This window comes from Macrosteles quadrilineatus, unplaced genomic scaffold, assembly GCF_028750875.1.
Source record: "Macrosteles quadrilineatus isolate MER2022 unplaced genomic scaffold, UCM_ALF_1.0 Scaffold_30__1_contigs__length_1495292, whole genome shotgun sequence".
In the NCBI taxonomy this organism is placed as follows: domain Eukaryota; kingdom Metazoa; phylum Arthropoda; class Insecta; order Hemiptera; family Cicadellidae; genus Macrosteles; species Macrosteles quadrilineatus.
The window spans coordinates 1,355,220-1,377,075 of NW_026542623.1; the positions used below are offsets into that span (position 1 = coordinate 1,355,220).

At 34.6% G+C, this 21,856-nt stretch overlaps 1 protein-coding gene across 2 annotated transcripts in view; it reads right to left on the reverse strand.

Annotated features, from left to right (window-relative positions):
• The window catches only part of LOC129005677 (dual specificity protein phosphatase 10-like), a 104,898-nt gene that overhangs the window by 44,523 nt on the left and 38,519 nt on the right, over nt 1–21,856 (reverse strand). The window contains exons 1-2 of one of the 2 annotated variants that reach the window (XM_054434640.1): nt 20,622–20,831; nt 7,905–8,429 (exon numbers count right to left, since the gene is read on the reverse strand). In XM_054434640.1, the coding sequence (XP_054290615.1) occupies nt 7,905–8,409 (505 nt within the window). In that variant the 5' untranslated portion in view covers nt 8,410–8,429; nt 20,622–20,831. Of the gene's footprint in view, nt 1–7,904; nt 8,430–20,621; nt 20,832–21,856 lie in introns of those variants that run through there. The other variant, XM_054434639.1, reaches the window with a different exon arrangement.

The window sequence follows — 21,856 nt, forward strand, 5'->3', positions numbered from 1 at the left end:
GAGGGGTCAGTCAGGTTGAACTAGTATATTGCAATGATTCATCCAATATAGAAACAATAGTTACAAATAACCAGAACCAATCACTGAATATTGTAGTTAGTCTTCCTATCCTACTGTTAAAATATGAAACTCATTTTTACATGAGTTAGTGAGTTCATGCCAGGCAACATGAGTGTAATAATGGTTCCAAATGTATTTATCTTATTTTATGGTAGATTTCATTGTGTATGCTTACTTTATGGTAAAACTCTTTGAGATCATTTAATATTTAACACACTTAGAGATTAGTGAATAAATCATCAAAGTGTGATATAAATATGCTGGGTGAAACGTATTAAAACTTGCTATTATGTGTTATTGTACTTTGTGTTGATTAATATGTGTTTGGTAAATTAGCATGGCACAACACACAATCCCACATATTGCTAATCGTAGTTGGTAGTTTAGGTGGTCAAAGTAGAAGTAGGGAGCATTGACTTTCTACAATCATTATCAATTAATTTTATCAATTAAAGGATTGTCAAATGTCTCGGTTTTGCTAACTATGACCTGGTGTCCCGAAAAGGGCTCTTAAGACCATAAGATGACTATACATAAAGTTTGGACTATTGAATGTGATGTGAATTTATGCATACTTCATCATACAAATGTTACACTATAGTATTTTTACAAGTTCTGACTGTGACTGTGATGTGAATTTGTGTGTATTTCATCACATAAATTTCACACTATTTTCACACATTTCACACCACTATTATGATGTGTTGTGCCTGCATGGGTGTGTTGAGCCATGGATATCATAAACCACAAAGCTATAAGGACGTATGCTAGAACTGATCTAACCTCTGCCAAACCCTGAATACGAGCCTGGAGGCACAGACTTCGGACCAAGGATCAATTGTAAATAGACAAACCTGCATGATAGGATATAGAACACTGAAAAATGCAAATGTTAGAAACTTTAGTCTTTTACTTATTTAGTCTTACCATCCTCTGTTTTGGAGGAAACTGCCTTACAACCAACATGATGAAGATTGTATTAATACTCATGATCTTGGTCATTATAAAATTGATCAAACATAAATCTGTATTTGCCATTATTCATAGACCTTTCCTTGTCTATTATGAAAAAGCCATCAAACACTGGTGGTAAAGACTTCTATATTGATTAAAAGTCATTATTAATATGATTGTTAAATATAAGGTTTTAAATTTATATTGCCTTGTTTGGATAATATTAGAAAATGTACGTTATCGCATAAATGTTTGTGTACTTTCTAAGTAAAAGCAGTTAATATTTTTATGTTGACCCATTGAGAGAAATTGTATACTATTTGTACTATAAAAGGTCTATTCATGCATATCAGTCCAGTAAAAGTTCTGTTATAATCCAGTCATAGGTCAGTCTCAATTGCATCCATAGTTTCTCAGTCAACCTGTCAGTCATTTGGTTACAGTCTGTTTTTTAACTCTTCATTAACCGATGTTATATAACATTTTTTATTTGAAACACAATATTCTATAACATTTTCATTGGCCAGTTTTTGTTGATTGTTATAAACTGTACTTGATATACAAACACATACGTTGTCATCAGTCAGGCGTCCAAACAATTAAAAAATATCGTTGAGAAGAAATCGGTTGTTGTATTTAACAACATAAAGGTCGATTCACAAACGGTATGTAATAGTTTAATCACGTCTCAGTGTATACAGCAACTGACTGTGACTGTGATGTGAATTTGATTAGTTGTGTGTAATGTGTGAAAATAGTGTGAAATTTTTTAAATTGCTTCCAGTTTATATGTTGTCATTAAGCAAGCGTTTAAAAATCCAACAATATCGTTGAGAAGAAACCAGCTGTTTTATTTGACGACATAAAAATCAATTCACACATAACACGTCACAGTTCAATCACATCAGTTACGACACAGTGTATACACCAACTGACTGTGACTGTGATGTGAATTTGTGTGTACTTCGTCACACAAATTTTACACAAATTTCACATATATTTTCACACATTTCACACAACTATTATGATATTTGTGTGAAATGTGTGAAAATATATGTGAAATTTGTGTAAAATTTGTGTGACGAAGTACACACAAATTCACATCACAGTCACAGTCAGTTGGTGTATACACTGTGTCGTAACTGATGTGATTGAACTGTGACGTGTTATGTGTGAATTGATTTTTATGTCGTCAAATAAAACAGCTGGTTTCTTCTCAACGATATTGTTGGATTTTTAAACGCTTGCTTAATGACAACATATAAACTGGAAGCAATTTAAAAAATTTCACACTATTTTCACACATTACACACAACTAATCAAATTCACATCACAGTCACAGTCAGTTGCTGTATACACTGAGACGTGATTAAACTATTACATACCGTTTGTGAATCGACCTTTATGTTGTTAAATACAACAACCGATTTCTTCTCAACGATATTTTTTAATTGTTTGGACGCCTGACTGATGACAACGTATGTGTTTGTATATCAAGTACAGTTTATAACAATCAACAAAAACTGGCCAATGAAAATGTTATAGAATATTGTGTTTCAAATAAAAAATGTTATATAACATCGGTTAATGAAGAGTTAAAAAACAGACTGTAACCAAATGACTGACAGGTTGACTGAGAAACTATGGATGCAATTGAGACTGACCTATGACTGGATTATAACAGAACTTTTACTGGACTGATATGCATGAATAGACCTTTTATAGTACAAATAGTATACAATTTCTCTCAATGGGTCAACATAAAAATATTAACTGCTTTTACTTAGAAAGTACACAAACATTTATGCGATAACGTACATTTTCTAATATTATCCAAACAAGGCAATATAAATTTAAAACCTTATATTTAACAATCATATTAATAATGACTTTTAATCAATATAGAAGTCTTTACCACCAGTGTTTGATGGCTTTTTCATAATAGACAAGGAAAGGTCTATGAATAATGGCAAATACAGATTTATGTTTGATCAATTTTATAATGACCAAGATCATGAGTATTAATACAATCTTCATCATGTTGGTTGTAAGGCAGTTTCCTCCAAAACAGAGGATGGTAAGACTAAATAAGTAAAAGACTAAAGTTTCTAACATTTGCATTTTTCAGTGTTCTATATCCTATCATGCAGGTTTGTCTATTTACAATTGATCCTTGGTCCGAAGTCTGTGCCTCCAGGCTCGTATTCAGGGTTTGGCAGAGGTTAGATCAGTTCTAGCATACGTCCTTATAGCTTTGTGGTTTATGATATCCATGGCTCAACACACCCATGCAGGCACAACACATCATAATAGTGGTGTGAAATGTGTGAAAATAGTGTGAAATTTATGTGATGAAATACACACAAATTCACATCACAGTCACAGTCAGAACTTGTAAAAATACTATAGTGTAACATTTGTATGATGAAGTATGCATAAATTCACATCACATTCAATAGTCCAAACTTTATGTATAGTCATCTTATGGTCTTAAGAGCCCTTTTCGGGACACCAGGTCATAGTTAGCAAAACCGAGACATTTGACAATCCTTTAATTGATAAAATTAATTGATAATGATTGTAGAAAGTCAATGCTCCCTACTTCTACTTTGACCACCTAAACTACCAACTACGATTAGCAATATGTGGGATTGTGTGTTGTGCCATGCTAATTTACCAAACACATATTAATCAACACAAAGTACAATAACACATAATAGCAAGTTTTAATACGTTTCACCCAGCATATTTATATCACACTTTGATGATTTATTCACTAATCTCTAAGTGTGTTAAATATTAAATGATCTCAAAGAGTTTTACCATAAAGTAAGCATACACAATGAAATCTACCATAAAATAAGATAAATACATTTGGAACCATTATTACACTCATGTTGCCTGGCATGAACTCACTAACTCATGTAAAAATGAGTTTCATATTTTAACAGTAGGATAGGAAGACTAACTACAATATTCAGTGATTGGTTCTGGTTATTTGTAACTATTGTTTCTATATTGGATGAATCATTGCAATATACTAGTTCAACCTGACTGACCCCTCTCTATGAATTCCCTAATGACCATGTTACCTCTGATGATCACTCTTGCTTTCTTGATATTTCTACCATAGAACTTTCACATTCTGATTCATCATTAGGTCTCTATGGAAATACCCACCTCTATATTTACACCCTCAGGTATATAGCACAATATCAACTTCCTTTGTTATTGAATTCTGTAATTTAGCATGGTCTCATTGCTTTTACATATATGAAATACAGAAATTATGTTCATACAATAATATAGATCTATAGTTTCCAGTTAATAATATAAATGTTGTATCTCTATGTTTCAAATGTTATGCAATTAATAATTTAATCATCTGTTAGTTCAAAAATGTGATTCAAATCAATGTAAATAAACTAGTGACAAAATAAGGCTCATTTTTCAACTTACATTTATTTAACCATTTATTTCAATATATAAACTTACAATACATAACAGTAAAATAAACAACAAATGGCTTATTTTGTAATTTATATGTTTTTGAAAATGAGTAAAGAACAAAAGAGCTTGTAAGGTACAATACCAATGAGGGATGACAATGCATTATGTTGTATTGGTTTTCCAGGTTATTGTTTAACAAGAAACTCCTTCTCACATCGATTGCTCAACAATTAAAATCTTTATCCACCACTATCATGGTCTTCATTTTATCACTTTAACAAAATCAATATGTCTCGATGTAAATGGCATCTCCACTATGATTAATTCCTGTAAACACAATGCATATCTATAAACTTATCCAAAACAATCCCAATAATTATAGCAACTTTCATTGCTCACTAAAATACGATTGTTTATAGCTACCCTTCACAATCACTTTCTCTTCTTTGCATAAAGTAGTTTTTCATCTTTATTTTGTCTTTTCATCGAAGAGTACATTCACTACAAGAGTCTTATGTATACAAACAATTTATATACAATATTCCGAGTAAAGGTTGTTCCAGCCTGGAAGTATGAAACACGGTCGGGGCCTTTAGAGTTTGCATTTTCATCTATTTTTTATTGCAGTCTGAGGCTCTGGCTGGTTATCTCATCATGATTGTAGAAAGTCAATGCTCCCTACTTCTACTTTGACCACCTAAACTACCAACTACAATTAGCAAGATGTGGGATTGTGTGTTGTGCCATGCTAATTTACCAAACACATATTAATCAGCACAAAGTACAATAACACATAATAGTTCAATGGATCTATGCTGATATTGGTGATAGGGGTTGAGCTAATCACAACCCAAACTTCTGATCAAAGAGGCATCACATCCGACATTAACTTTAAGTCCTAAACTGAAGATTACAATTTACTTATGTTCAGAGGCAAAGTGGATACCATCAAGCATCTTAGGAATATGTTGGTCACAACTAAAAAGAGAACCCAGTCTTTGCACCACACATAAACTGTACACAATTCACCACTTGGGACGAGAAGCAAGCCTGCAATAATACTGTGGAGCAGGACTAAGTTTAAATAGTGATTCCAAGTCCTCACGTAAGGTAAAATATAATTTCGGCACGAAATATTTGCCTGATTCCTCGGTAATACATGTTTCAAGACCCTAAAATAGTTGAGTAAAAAACATACTTTTTCAATTTTTCACAAATATTTAATTCAAACTAGAAAAAAACCAATATTTTACCAGAGGTCCCAAGACTATGTGTTTCTTACCATTTAAGGTGATTCCAGCAACACATTATATTTATAAATATTTCAAACCAACTGGTACAAATCTCACATGATACAGACATTAATGGGGATTGAAAATATTTTTTGGAGTTGGACATTTATATAGAAATATATAAAGAGTAAGCACGATTTTTAAAAAGTGGCTTAAAATCTCCCCATGTTATTCTCATAGGTAAAACACCAAAAACACCTCTTTGTCCTATTCTATCTATTGGCTTGAGATACAGTAAATAAACATTTAGGCTCACTACATTGGTTTCAACTTTTGATAAAAAAACAATAATACAACATAAAAATCAAATACTATTTTAACATTATTTTAAATGAGTACAAATAAATCAAACAATTATCATTAAAATGTTGTAAGTCTATGAGTCTACTTAGTCCATGAAGTCTATGAAGTCTACTTAATTCCATTATTTTAAAAGTCCATTATAAATGTTCTTAATTTGTGATTTAATCACCAGAGGTCCCTATAACTCAAAAAAATTATATTATTTTATATGAGTACAAATAAATCAAACCGTTTTCATTTGTATGCCAATGCATTGTAATATAATATCAGCATTAGTAAATAAAGGTCTGCTTTATTGTAAAAATATTTATATCTCAAAAAGGCTTGATGTACAACAAAACGACTAAAATTCCAGCCTACATACTACATGGCCTTCTTCATAATAATACAGCATAAAAAAGTTTAAAAATTTAAAACCATTTACCAGTTTCTTTTGTATGTAAATGTGTTATAATATAAAATTTCAGCAATAGCAATGGTTTCAAACTCCAGGTGTTGCCAGCACGGCACTGTCGGGGGCGTGATGATGTTCAAAGTGATGCGCCTCCTATCACTTACATGTTTGTCTAGCTTCTAATAAAAATATTTATAGCATGAAATTTATATATTAAAATTCTACATGAACTACTGTTTAGTACAATATAAATATAATTTAATTTGTGCCAGTATGTAATTATTAATTATGGAAAATATAAAAAGGTTACTTTGAGTAAACATGAAAAAGTAAGTAAGCGAGGATTTTTTTTATTTTTCGGTCAGAGAAAAACTTTCAGAGGAAGAAGTATAGATGATTAGATGTTACTCAATTTTTGTTTCAAACATTTTTTCATAAGACTTTTAGTTTGTCATCGCTGGGGATCAGAAGTGTGCCTATGGGTCGGGAGCACGCCCGAGTTCGCATGCCGAGAGCCGGGTCTTTAAAAAAAGTGGTCAAAAAAAGCTCTTCATTTCCAGACATGTTTTTCAGTATTAATAACATTTTTTTACCAAAAAAGTGCCCCCATATAGCCTCTAAAACGCCAAAAATGGGGTAAAACCATCATATTATATCTATTTTGGGTGTTTTTTCGCCAACAAATTTAAAAGTCCTAGGTCCAAAAACGCCGAAAGTGGGGTCATATTGCTATATTATATCTACTACTTTTCTAGCCCGCATTTTTTATAGACGAACTTGATGTTTTAAACAAATGTTTTAACCATGTTACAATTTCGGTATTTTTATTTATTTGATTTTTTATTTTATTTTTTATTTTATTTTTATTTTTTTTTATTTTTTTGTTACAGTATTTTTATGGAAAAAGGTTTTAAATCATGTTTTTTGCAAAATATTCCCTTTAATTAGTTTTTTAAACGATTGGTGCTTGTTTATATTAGTAATCATTTTTAAGGCGTTACTAAGTAAAGATTTGAGGGTTTGACAACCCCTAAAATGATATAAGCATGATCAGGAAGAGTACTTAATGTTAGTAGGCCCTGGATATTTTGAATTACTTAGGATATTTTGTTGGCTTCAGATAGTTTTCCATTAACGTTTGTGATTACTTTATGGAAAATACGTGAATACTAAAAGGAGATAAAGAACTCAAGGTACTGGCAGGTGTAATTTAAATTTTCCTGTATTGACTATTCTTAAATCTTTGAAGAGCCATTGAATACATCCACATGATCACACAATGAAAAAAAAATGCTAAAACAATGCACATATAATTTAAGTATAGTCTGCATGATGGAACCTGTCTCCTGACCCTACCTGGGACTGGCTAGAAACTAAACCATTAAACAATGGTATACGGAGGGTCCAGAAGACAGGTTCCACCATACACACTATAACACAAGCTTACTCACCCCTAAGCAGCGCCGGCCGTCTATTATCCTCCACAAGCGTCGACAACACGAGATACAGCGGATGTGACGTCGGCAGCGTCTCCACCTCCTCCGCCACATCATCGTACACCACCACCTCCTTAAACCTCCTCTTCAGCATCTCCTTGCCCTCCCGCGTGGTGGCCAGGTCCGCCAGCGTGGCCTTCCCCTGCTGCAGCCGCCTGCGGTTGAACCTGTCGGAGCAGTTGACGTTGATGCTGCCGCGGATGTGGTTCACGTTGTACGCCAGGAACGGTCTGCAGTCGACCAACAACAGGCTCCGGTGTTGTTCGAGTTGTTGCGCCAGTGTGTCCGGGTCCAGGGTGGACACGTGTTGTTCCACCAGGGCCCGCTGGAGGGTGGAGGATTCTCCGCACGGACTCGCCGGAAGACTGGCTACCTCCAGCTTGCAACGCTTGGTCGTCGGGCCTGGCTCGCTCAGCGAGCGGTTCAGCGCGAGTCGCAGACCTTCTCGACAGCAAAGCATTGCTCCCCTCCCCTCGCCACCTATAAATACACTGAGCGTCACAACAATACTCACACTTACGGGTTAATTAGTTACTACGTAACACAGTACCTCAATAACAAGTGGCCTCGTATGTAACAAGTAGCGCTTCATAAACATTGCCTTTATACTGTATAAATATTACCCTTAGTTACATGATAGTTCAAACCTCGATAAGAAGTCAACCTTGATAAAAAAATCTTATTGGGTGATCCCCTAGAGATATTTATTATCGATTTGCATGGGTCTTCTTTAAGTACAATTTTTTCAGGACTGTCTGGTCAAGAGTTTCGAGATGTGTCAGTCCAGTGAACCGAAGCCCCATCGAAATGAGGCTGTTCTAAGACGAGGTCCACTTTATGCATTAAACCCACTTTAAGCTGAGCTTCACTTTGGAGAGTAGTACCTACAATTTTGTTGGAGTTGGATTTTGTACGTGTTTGTTAACAATGCAACAACTGATCTACTTACTACCCCCAACAACACATCTCTCTTTACCTTAAGTTCTGGATGTTTTAAAGGACAGAGCTATTCAGAACTTCGCAAAATTATTTAAACTGACTTCTAATCTAAATCGTTTCGCTAAATTAATTCCTTAAAACGGAAAAAGTACGGCTCTTTCAGAACGCAAGACGATCTATAACAGAGTAATTTGTGTCACAAAAAGGGTTTTTACCCTCAAACATACGAAACCCCATCACCTTCCCTTTTACCCATAAATCTTGATTGTACACAAGTAAACCTCTGTAGTCTGTTCAAATAAAGAAAGTGGTCGGAGGACCTATCTGTGGCCGAACACAAACCTCCCCGCCCCAACCGCCTTCATTATTTGCACAAACTATAATGAGTACTTCCTATGTGTTAACCCAATATTATTTTTAATTGTCAACGATATTTTTTAATTGTTTGGACGCCTGACTGATGACAACGTATGTGTTTGTATATCAAGTACTGTTTATAACAATCAACAACAACTGGCCAATGAAAATTTTATAGAATATTGTGTTTTAAATAAAAAATGTTATGCAATATTGGTTAATAAAGAGTTAGAAAACAGACTGTAACCAAATGACTGACAGGTTGACTGAGAAACTATGGATGCAATTGAGACTGACCTATGACTGGATTGTAACAGAACTTTTACTGGACTGATATGCATGAATAGACTTTTTATAGTACAAATAGTATACAATTTCTCTCAATGGGTCAACATAAAAATATTAACTGCTTTTACTTAGAAAGTACGCAAACATTTATGCGATAACATACATTTTCTAATATTATCCAAACAAGGCAATATAAATTTTAAACCTTATATTTAACAATCATATTAATAATGACTTTTCATTTCATCAATATAAAAGTCTTTACCACCAGTGTTGGATAGCTTTTTCATAATAGACAAGGAAAGGTCTATGAATAATGGCAAATACGGATTTATGTTTGATAAATTTTATAATGACCAAGATCATGAGTATTAATGCAATCTTCATAATGTTGGTTGTAAGGCAGTTTCCTCCAAAACAGAGGGTGATAAGGGTAAATAAGTAAAAGACTAAAGTTTCTAACATTTTTATTTTTCAGTGTTCTATATCCTATCACACAGGTTTGTCTATTTACAATTATTGATCCTTGGTCCAAAGTCTGTGCCTCCAGGCTCGTATTCAGGGTTTGGCAGAGGTTAGATCAGTTCTAGCATACGTCCTTATAGCTTGGTAGTCTATGATATTCATGGCTCAACACACTCATGCAGGCACAGCACATCATAATAGTGGTGTGAAATGAGTGAAAATAGAGTGAAATTTATGTGATGAAATACACACAAATTCACATCACAGTCACAGTCAGAACTCGTAAAAATACTATAGTGTAAAATTTGAATGACAAAGTATGCATAAATTCACATCACAGTCAATAGTCCAAACTTTATGTATTGTCATCTTATGGTCTTAAGAGCCCTTTTCGGGACACCAGGTCATAGTTAGCAAAACCGAGACGTTTGACAATCCTTTAATAGATAAACTGGAAGCAAGTTTTAATACGTTTCACCCAGCATATTTATATCGCACTTTGATGATTTATTCACTAATCTAAGTGTGTTAAATATTAAATGATCTCAAAGAATTTTACCATAGAGTAAGCACACATAGTGAAATCTACCATAAAATAAGATAAATACATTTAGAACCATTATTACATTCATGTTACCAGGCATGAACTCACCAACTCATATTAAAATGAGGTTCATATTTTAACAGTAGGATAGGAAAACTGGTAACTACAATGTCCAGTAATTGGTTCTGGTTATTTGTAACTATTGTTTCTATATTGGATGAATCACTGCAATATACTAGTTCAACCTGACTGACCCCTCTCTATGAATTGCCTGATGACCATGTTACCTCTGATGATCACTCTTGCATACTTGATATTTCTACCATAGAACTTTCACATTCTAATTCGTCATTAGGTCTCTATGGAAATGCCCACCTCTATATTTACACCCTCAGGTATATAGCACAATATCAGCTTCCTTTGTTATTGAATCCTGTAATTTAGCATGGTCTCATTGCTTTTACATATATGAAATACAGAAATTATGTTCATACAATAATATAGATCTATAGTTTCCAGTTAATAATGTAAATGTTGTATCTCTATGTTTCAAATGTTATGCAATTAATAATTTAATCATCTGTTAGTTCAAAAATGTGATTCAAATCAATGTAAATAAACTAGTGACAAAATAAGGCTCATTTTTCAACTTACATTTATTTAACCATTTATTTCAATATATACACTTACAATACATAACAGTAAAATAAACAACAAAATGGCTTAATTATAATTTATATGTTTTTGAAAATGAGTAAAGAACAACAGAGCTTGTAAGTTACAATACCAATGAGGGATGACAGTGCATTATGTTGTATTGGTTTTCCAGGTTATTGTTTAACAAGAAACTCCTTCTCATATCGATTGCTCAACAAATTAAATCTTTATCCACCACTATCATGGTCTTCGTTTTATCACTTTAACTAAATCGATATGTCTCGATGTAAATGGCATCCCCACTATGATTAATTCCTGTAAACACAATGCATATCTATAAACTTACCCAAAACAATCCCAATAATTATAGCAACTTTCATTGCTCACTAAAATGCAATTGTTTGTAGCTACCCTTCACAATTACTTTCTCTTCTTTGCATAAAGTAGTTTTCATCTTTATTTTGTATTTTCATCAAAGAGTACATTCACTAAAAGAGTCTTATGTATACAAACAATTTATATACAATATTCCAAGTAAAGGTTGTTCCAGCCTGGAAGTATACAACATGGTCGTCAGGGCCTTTAGAGTTTGCATTTTCATCTATTTTTTTATTACAGTCTGAGGCTCTGGCTGGATATCTCATCATGATTGTAGAAAGTCAATGCTCCCTACTTCTACTTTGACCACCAAATAGACCCTCGACATGACATAATAATGCAATGACATAATAATTTGTTATTATCGTTGCTAAGTTAAACTACCAACTACGATTAGCAAGATGTGGGATTGTGTGTTGTGCCATGCTAATTTACCAAACACATATTAATCAGCACAAAGTACAATAACACATAATAGTTCAATGGATCTATGCTGATATTGGTGATAGGGGTTGAGCTCATCACAACCCAAACTTCCGATTAAAGAGGCATCGCATCCGACATTAATTTTAAGTCCTAAACTGAAGATTACAATTTGCTTATGTTCAGAGGCAAAGTGGATACCATCTAGCATCTTAGGAATGAGCTGGTCACAACTAAAAAGAAAACCCAGTCTTTGCACCACACATAAACTGTACACAATTCACCACTTGGGACAAGAAGCAAGCCTGCAATGATACTGTGGAGCAGGACTGAGTTTAAATAATGATTCCAAGTTCTCACGTAAGGTAAAATATAATTTCGGCACGAAATATTTGCCTGATTCCTCGGTAATACATGTTTCAAGACGCTAAAATAGTTGAGTAAAAAACATATTTTTTCAATTTTTCACAAATATTTAATCCAAACTAGAAAAAATCCAATATTTTACCAGAGGTCCCAACACTATGTGTTTCTTGCCATTTAAGGTGATTCCAGCAACACATTATATTTATAAATATTTCAAACCAACTGGTACAAATCTCACATGATACAGACATTAATATGGATTGAAAATATTTTTGGAGTTGGACATTTATATAGAAATGTATAAATAAGCACGATTTTTTAAAAAGTGGCTTAAAATCTCCCCATGTTATTCTCATAGGTAAAACACCAAAAACACCTCTTTATCCTATTCTATCTATTTGCTTGAGATACAGTAAATAAACATATTTAGGCACACTACATTGATTTCAACTTTTGATATAAAACAATAATACAGGGTAAAAATTTAAAAATCTAAAACTTATATAAATACCATTTGGTAAATAAATTAAATGGTTCCATTTGTATGACAATGTATTATAACATAATATCAGTGTTGGTAATGGTTACAAACTCCATGCATTACTGGTGTGACTTTATCGTTTTAAAATGCTTATTTCTCAAAAACTGCTTGAGATACGACAAATAGTTAAATTTAGGTACACTATGTTAGTTCCAACTTTTAAACAACAAAAAACAATAATACAACATAAAAATCAAATACTATTTTAACATTATTTTAAATGAGTACAAATAAATCAAACAGTTATCATGAAAATGTTATAAGTCTATACTTAATTCCATTATTTTAAAAGTCCATTATTAAATATTCTAAATTTGTGATTTAATCACCAGACATCCCTATAACTCAAAAGAATTATATTATTTTATATGAGTACAAATAAATCAAACCATTTTCATTTGTATGCCAATGCATTGTAATATAATAATAGCATTAGTAAATAAAGGTCTGATTTATTGTTTAAAAATACTTATATCTAAAAAAAAGGCTTGATATACAACAAAACAGCTAAAATTCCAGCAACCAAAATAGCCTTCAACATAATAATACAGCATAAAAAGTTAAACAATTTAAAACCATTTACCAGTTTCTTTTGTATGTAAATGTGTTATAATATAATTTCAACAATAGCAATAGTTTCAAACTCTAGGTATTACCAGCACGGCACTGTCGGGGGCATGACGATGTTCAAAGTGATGCGCCTTCTATCACTTACATGTTTGTCTAGCTTCTAAAAAAAATATTTATAGCATAAAATTTATATATTAAAATTCTACATAAACTACTGTTTAATACAATATAAATATAATTCAATTTATGCCACTGTATAATTATTAATTAAGGAAAATATAAAAAGGTTACTCAAAGCAAACATGAAAAAGTAAGTAAGCGAGGATTTTTTTTATTTTTCGGTCAGAGAAAAACTTTCAGTGGAAGAAGTATAGATGATTAGATGTTCCTCAATTTTTGTTTCTAACATTTTTTCATAAGACTTTTAGTTTGTCATCGCTGGGGATCAGAAGTAACCTATGGGTCGGGAGCGCGTCCGAGTTCACGTGCCGAGAGCTGGGTTTTAAAAAAAGTGGTCAAAAAAAGCTCTTCATTTCCAGGCTTGTTTTTTCAGTATTAATAACATTTTTTAACCAAAAAATGCCCCCATATAGCCTCTAAAACACCAAAAATAGGGTAAAACCATCATATTTTACCTATTTTGGGTGTTTTTTCGCCAAAAAAATTCAAAAATCCTAGGTCCAAAAACGCCGAAAGTGGGGTCATATTCTGGTATTATATCTACTAAGCGTGACCGCGGGATTGGCCAAGAGAGAGGCGAGCGATGGCGCGTGACCGCGGATAACGGTGTGGGGACCGAGCTTTGCATTGTGAAGGGCGAGATTAAGAGTGTTTGGACCTCAAATCGTAGATACGTATCTTCAAAGTGGAGTCTTTGTAGTTTGCGTAAAAATTTTAGATCATGGATAACAGTGTGGGGACCGAGCTTTGCATTTGGGAAGGGAAGACAAGATTAAGTGTGTTTGGACTTCAAATCGTATAGACGTATCTTCTACGTGAAGTCTTTGTGGTTTGCGTACAAATTTTAGATCACGGATAACGGCGTGGGGACCAAGCTTTGCATCGGGAAGTTAAGTCGAGGTTAAAAGGTGTATTTAGACACATGCTATTCCCTCACATTCTATGTATATAATTTGTATCTACGTAAATCAAAATTCTAGATCGCGGGTAACGGTGTGGGGGCCGAGCTTTGCATTGGGATAGGAAGACAAGATTAAGTGCGTTCAGATATCTTCCCACACACCCTGTGGACGTATCCTTTACGTGAAGCTTTTGCGGATTGCATACAAATTCTAGATCGTGGATAACGGTGTGGGGACCGAGCTTTGCATTAAGAAGGTGATGTACGAGGTTTTGACGTTTTTTTTAGACATATTCCCTCGCATTAAGTAGGTATCTTTGACGTAAAGTCTTTGCGGATTGCCTGTATCTTTCTTATGTTTAGTTAATATAAGAATATCAAGAAGCAATCCTCGGTAACCTTAGCTCTAAGTAACCTCCAAGTAAGGTGAACTCCAGTATAGCCTGAGACGACAAAAGCTGAGAAAATATACCAATCCCAAGAACTAATCCTAGATGATAACCGCTCCAAGTAACCCCCAACTATGCTGAACTGCAGTATAGCCTGAAAGGACAAAAGAAGATTCCCCAATCTCAAGCAATCCCAGGTAATACTGTAGCAGCTGCAAGTAACCTCCAAGTAAGGTTAACTGCAGTATAGCCTGATACGACAAAGGCCGAGTAGATTCCCCAATCTCAATCCCAGGTGATAGAGATAAGGAGTACATCTTGTTTACTCGACAACACTCAAAAACTTCCTCTCCGTAGTCTGCTTCTCGGTCTAGAATCTAGAACGGATTTAACCAAACGTAGCTTTTTAGACATCAGATATTCTTCAACGTGTTACTTGGATGGTTATTTATACTCTTTTGGCGTGTTGTTTAAAAAATGGCAAAGGCTACGGCTTGTCAGTACTTATCAAACTTAAGTTGGAGGTGGCTTGACCATTTTGTCCAATATGGAGACGGAATTAGTCCATAAAACGTAGGTATACATTACATTGCAACGAGTGAAATATTATTACTCACACGAATTCAGATAGTTGATCAGTTCATTTAACTGTCATCAATTAAACAGCAGGAGGGGGGTCCATTTTGTATTAGGTAGTAGTATAGTTATTTCCATTTTATTTTCAATGCGAAATAAGTGGATTGCCACGTTGTTGTTATTTGTTAAGATATAATCGCAATATTTGTACAAAAAATTGACCTCGGTTAGTTCACTACAACTATGTTTTTTTTTCAGGTCGAAATTGTATAATTCCGTAAAAATTCTATTAAGGGTTAGGTTAGGTGAGAACCGTAGTTTAACTTTAACCTTAGATTGTGTAGGCCTATTGTTGCATCAACTTGAGTGTAGTAATTAAAGGAAAAGATCCAAAAAGTAATTCCTTTAAGGATGGCCCCACTAATAGGAAAGCCGGGTAAGAACTACGAGTGGGAGATCCTTCATATTTAAATCAAAACAGCAAAGTACCCAGCTATGTGCACAACTATAGGTTGTACGGATCAAAAATAGTACACCAAACCAATCAACAATACTAGAGAAAACTACAAGAAAAGCCAAAGAAACGAACGCTCTCCGTCGCTGTGACTCTGCGCATGTGTGAGTGTGTGTGTGTGTGTGTGTGAAGGTAACGTCATCGCTGGTTATAACATCTACGTAACACAACATTGCAGCTTCCTTGTTGACCACAGAGTAAGTAAACAGCCGCCAATTGCGGCATAGAGTACATAAAATATGACGAACGTGTGAAAATAAATCAGCTGGCAAAGAACATGGGGTTTAAATTAACCACTGTACTTCCCAGTAAAATAATTCGCTGACGATAACGATCGAATCAAATTCGCCAGAATTAACTTGTACTGTATTGAAAGTGCACGTAGTAAATTTTAACGTTATTAATCAGGAAGAATTTTATATCTTAGACATTTTCCTGAGATAGAAACTTCAAAATTGGTATAAATGTGTATTTTAGTGTAGGTGACAATAGTTTACAATTGGGAGTGGATTAATGTAACTGCAATACTAAACTGCTTATTGAGTATACTAATGATTTTCCCCGAACTAAGCTCGGTCCCCAGGTACTTAATTTAATAGGACTATCACTGGTCTGCAAAATAACAATACAATATGGAAATCCTATTAAATTGCGTAACCGAATGTAGAAATAGCTGATAACTCGGTTGTTTGTCAACCGATTTTAACAAACAAGGTCTTGTTTGATTTGGATGTAAATTTTCTATCTTTTTTTATAACAATTTCCTTAATATTTACGGTTTTCATTACATTTGACATTTAAGATTATAAATGGCCGCTATATTGAAACGGCTTGAGATATTGGAACGAAACGTTGTAAGCTATTTTCACCTACTAAAGTACACATTTATACAAGTTTTTAAGTTTCTATCTTGGAAAATGTACAAGATATAACATAATTCTTACAAATCTCAAACAGGCCGACAAACAGAAATCAAGGCATCTTAGACCCATACTTATACGGCATTTTATGTTTGCCTTAGCCCAAGGAACAAGTCCACAAAATATGTCCAGACAATTTGGAAACACCCTGTATGTTATATGACTGCACTGGACTTGCGAGGATATATTATTATACGTTAAAACTCAACCACCACACATTAATACTCACTAAAAACCATTAACTTTTAATTAATCTTTTACTTTAAGAATTTTTCAACTTGGGGAAAATGTTAAACTTAGGCTATAAACCTCAGCGACATGGAGACACCCCTGATGTTTTTTAAATGGTGTTCAGGGGCACTACCATACAAATTGTTTTGTGTTTTCTCTTTTCTCAAAATTTTAAGTTCTGGAGTACCAATATCTTTTGGTTTTGTGTTGAAGGTTATCGAACCAAAAGGAATAATTCGTTGAAATCCTCTACTCCTCTTCTTATTATCCAACTGTAATTCTTGAAGCCTTTCCTAAAAAAAATAATTCCAACCCCATTATTTCCCAACGCTTTGTCCAGTTTAAATCCAGTTCCCAAAACCTCACCCCAACAACCCCTACTCCAAGGCTCCTGAGCTAAGGAATGCAGGAGTCGGACCAGCTGTTACCCCCCCCCCTCCCCCCTCGGGTCCTAGAGTCCTTCACAAGGCCAACTGGGATCTGCCCCGCCTTTTTTGCGGCTCTGCAGCTTTTAAACGGCGCGAAGAAGAAAGACTTGGGTTTGATGACCGACGACGCATTGTACGATTGGAAGGGTGTCGTGATATGCAGGTAGACGATGTCGCTTCGTAGAGGAGTTCCTACAATCGTATACATTCGAGGGTATAAAATCGTGAGAATCGACGGGTAGAACTGATTATCCTATACAGTTGATCCTGAACATATATTACATTCATTTTATCATACACACTACTTGTGTATTGCGGCGTCATTAATTTACCATCCTATTGCGTGGTTAAAATATACGTCTTGGTTACAAAATGATTTTTTTTTTCAGAATACTCGAATACGAATTTTAACTTGGTATACGTTTGTGGTAATCGATATTTTATATTCTTTGACAACCAAACAGTTAATTATAAATGTATTGTATTCTTTAAATATTCAATACTCGCATAAAAACATTAATTTCTGTCAAAACAACACTTTATAAAATACACAATGAAAAATACTACTGTCTGCCTTTTACAGTGTTGTTTTAACGGAAATTTTGTTCTATGGGATTTCTTTAAAAACCAATATTTCTAAAATATGGCCAGTTTATTCTCTGTATACACTAACTTGGCGTCTGGACCCTTGACTACCTGGGACCGGGCCGGGACCGTCCCTTGCTCGCTCACTTCTTGAGCAGCTGTTTTCTTAATTAGTCACCTAGTCGCACCCCCACTGCACTTATTAACTTTTTTGTGCGGGGCGGAATTTTACATTTTTATCTGTACGAGCAAAAAGTCCATGAATAAATAAGTAAAATGATACCAAACTTGACCATATTCTTATTATGTTTGTAGAACCTACAGGCTCTATATGTACAGTAACTACTGAGGAATAGAAACTTTATTAGGGATAGAAATAAAACTGCAGAAATAAAACAATATCGTTATGTATGAATTATTATTAATTGAATCAGACGTGCACCACGAATCTGCAAACACAAAAAAGGAATAGTGATTTATATATTTAAATTTCCTAATATTGTTAGGGGAATAAAACTTAACAAGTAAAAACATGTAAAACGTGTTGAGGTGATGTAGTTTGTCACAACCTAATTCATATGTTTCATTGAGTAGATCTAACCAATCACATTTAAGATTATTGTAAACGTGAAACACTTTTAAACCGAACATTTCCCTCCGTAAGTTAGTATACGTAATGTTATGTGTTAAATGGTAAAAAAATAACCGTAAATGCGAGCGAAAGTAGCATTTGGATTGAAGTGTCGAAATTGCGTCATTTTCTACGGGTCAAATGAAACTTAAAATTAATCATACAATCATTATGTTTCTAAGGATATGTCAATAGTCGATTAAAAATTACAGAATCATGTACATGTGTTGAGTAAATGTTTTTAAGCTAATTAAATGTCTGTATAAAGTGTAGGCCTACGACGGGCCTACCGTAGTTTTTTGGCAGATTATAAATATTTCATCAATAGCATTTCAATACGCGATTAATCTAATGGTGATACCCCCACGTCAGAATCGTCGTCGCTCGTCAGAGGTCTTAGGACGAGAATCACTCATTTCCCGGAAGACATGGGGGTTGGTTTAAAGATATAACAATATCAACGGTATTCATAATATGAGTAATTAAAAATAATTTAAACTTAAGGTTAACTATACGGAATATGGTCAAGTTTAGTATCATTTTTCTTAAAATTTCATGAACTTTTTGATTGTGCGGGAAAAAAATTAAAATTCCGTCCCGCACATAAAAGTTCATAATTGCAGTGGAGGTGCTACTAGGTGACTAATTAAGAAAACAGCTGCTCAAGAAGTGGGCGAGCAAGGGACGGCCCCGGCCCGTCCGCAGGTAGTCAAGGGTTCAGACGCCAAGTTAGTGTATACAGAGAATAAGTGCGAGTTTCCAAAACGTATATTTCAATTCAAAACTAGCACCCTTACGTTGATTTGTGGATACTGACATGTCCTCATCTTGAAGGACATAATGACATAACCTTCACCTAAATATATTGTAGTATTTCAAGAGCCCGGAGAGAAATTACTACTCAGGGTACATATGTGGATTTCCCGCAGCTTTCCCTACATTCCACCATAGGTGATGTTTTGGCGCGTGTCTAACAGCTGATTGCCAGGATGATATATAAACATATGATTTATTCGAGCTAGACTAGAAACAAATCCGTGCAACCTTCTTCAAAATCAGAAGCCCCCAAGTGAAGTCTGAAGCCGCACTACCACATCCTTCCGGGCCGATATCCGCCACCGAGAGTTGATAGGGAGTCTCCTAAACAGCTGATTGCATTATTACATGCATAATTAGCTATATAACGCTACGTCAAATGGTAAATCTTGAGTGACAGTGATGGGACTCTCTCTGTAATAAGAAAGTTGTCAATGACGTCACGGGTTGAATTGGGCAATGACCGAAGTAAAGGGGAATGTGTTGCTTTCATTAAATTTTTTGCCATTAATAATGTAAGAGTATGAGACAAAATATTTGTGCTAGAGAATTAAATCTACGATGAGACTAAAATTCATGTACAGTAAAAAAATTAAAGATTCTGGCGTGCTTTGTAAAAATATTAAAAGTACGGTATCGTAAAAATATTTGTAAAAATTAATTATTACTTGTTTATATTGTAACCTAAACCTACAAATAATAAGTAAACATATACTTTAGTGATTATGCTAAATCTGGTAGTGGTAACCCATAACACAAATACCAGAAGTTGAACTAAAGCATTTAAAAGTTAATAACATTTACTAGGTTAATTTATCATTATTTATGTATGTTGCTACAACAATTGGGTAGTTTTTTAGGTGTGTATTCTATAGTTTACCAGACCAGATACCAGGTATAGGGATAGGTAGGGTAATAGGCATCATACAATACAAGTATACCCCATTTGACCTCTAACCCCAAAATCACCAACCTGAAATGTTTGGGATATCCAAAGGCTGAGTAAATAAAACCTTAGTCCGTAAACATCACACATCCATTGTATTTAAATCCACGATCCGGAGATGACTTCATTGAAAACGCGGGTAAATTGGTCCATAGAGTAAACAGTTAACACCGGGGTTTCATAAAAAGTTTGAGGTTAGGTTCGAGCAGAGCGCGCGCGAACGTCGAGTCTCGCATGATGATATCATACTGAAGGCGAGAAGGCGAGGGCAGGCTTAGCGGTGAGTCATGCAGCCCACCGCGGGGGGAACTGGAATCGGCCTCCATTCACCCACGCGACCACGGGAGGAATGCACGTGAAAGTATCATTATGTAAAACATTGTTAGCGTAATTAGGTGGTGGGCGTTAGTAGGATTGCTTCTTGTGTATTGTTAGGGGGGCTACAGGGGCTAAAGTCCCCCCCTTGGACCCTGAAAAAACAACAATACTATTGTTTATGAAGGGTTGTAGCCTAAAGGGAAAGGTTTAGTAGTCAAACTATTATATTTAGGTAATCAGACAATATTGAAGTCAATTAACACCACAATTATCCGAGCAATAAGCAGTAATGTTATATCAAAAAGTAACCAGGCAAGATTTAAATTTTTGTCAGAAAAAGTCATTGTAAACACGTATTGTAACATGCAACTTACATTGTGCAATAGAATAATCAGAATTACAATAATATAACTAAAGTAGAACCTTAGTAGTTTCCTTCGTAGTCGCGGCCTTCCCCTAACCTGATACATTTCAACACTACATTACCATTCTAACCTAAACCATAACAATAAAATAACCTTAATTCACTATGTAGGCTACGGTGACTCAATTCCAATTATGGTTTTCTTTAATGTCGCCAAACCTTACGAGTGTAAAAGAGTTCAAATACAAATGCAAATAAGATTTAGATAGCCAGTTAAACTTGTCCGTTCAACAAATTTGTAATAAACGTTTACCGGTGACATGACATAACCTCCATCAAGTGTTTATTTATTGCGTCCTCAAATGCTTGTACAAGGCCGTGGAGAGAGAAATTTGGCAACGCCGCAGAACCGGCCTTCCAAAACAGCTGATGCACTGATAGAGCGTCTGCACAATGTTTATGTTTACACGTTTGTTACCATGGCAACAGGCCGGTGCGACGTTGCCACACCGTCGCCGCAGCCTTGTAGACTAGAGGTGGCTATGGTTTAGTACACAACTGATAACGATAACGCACATTA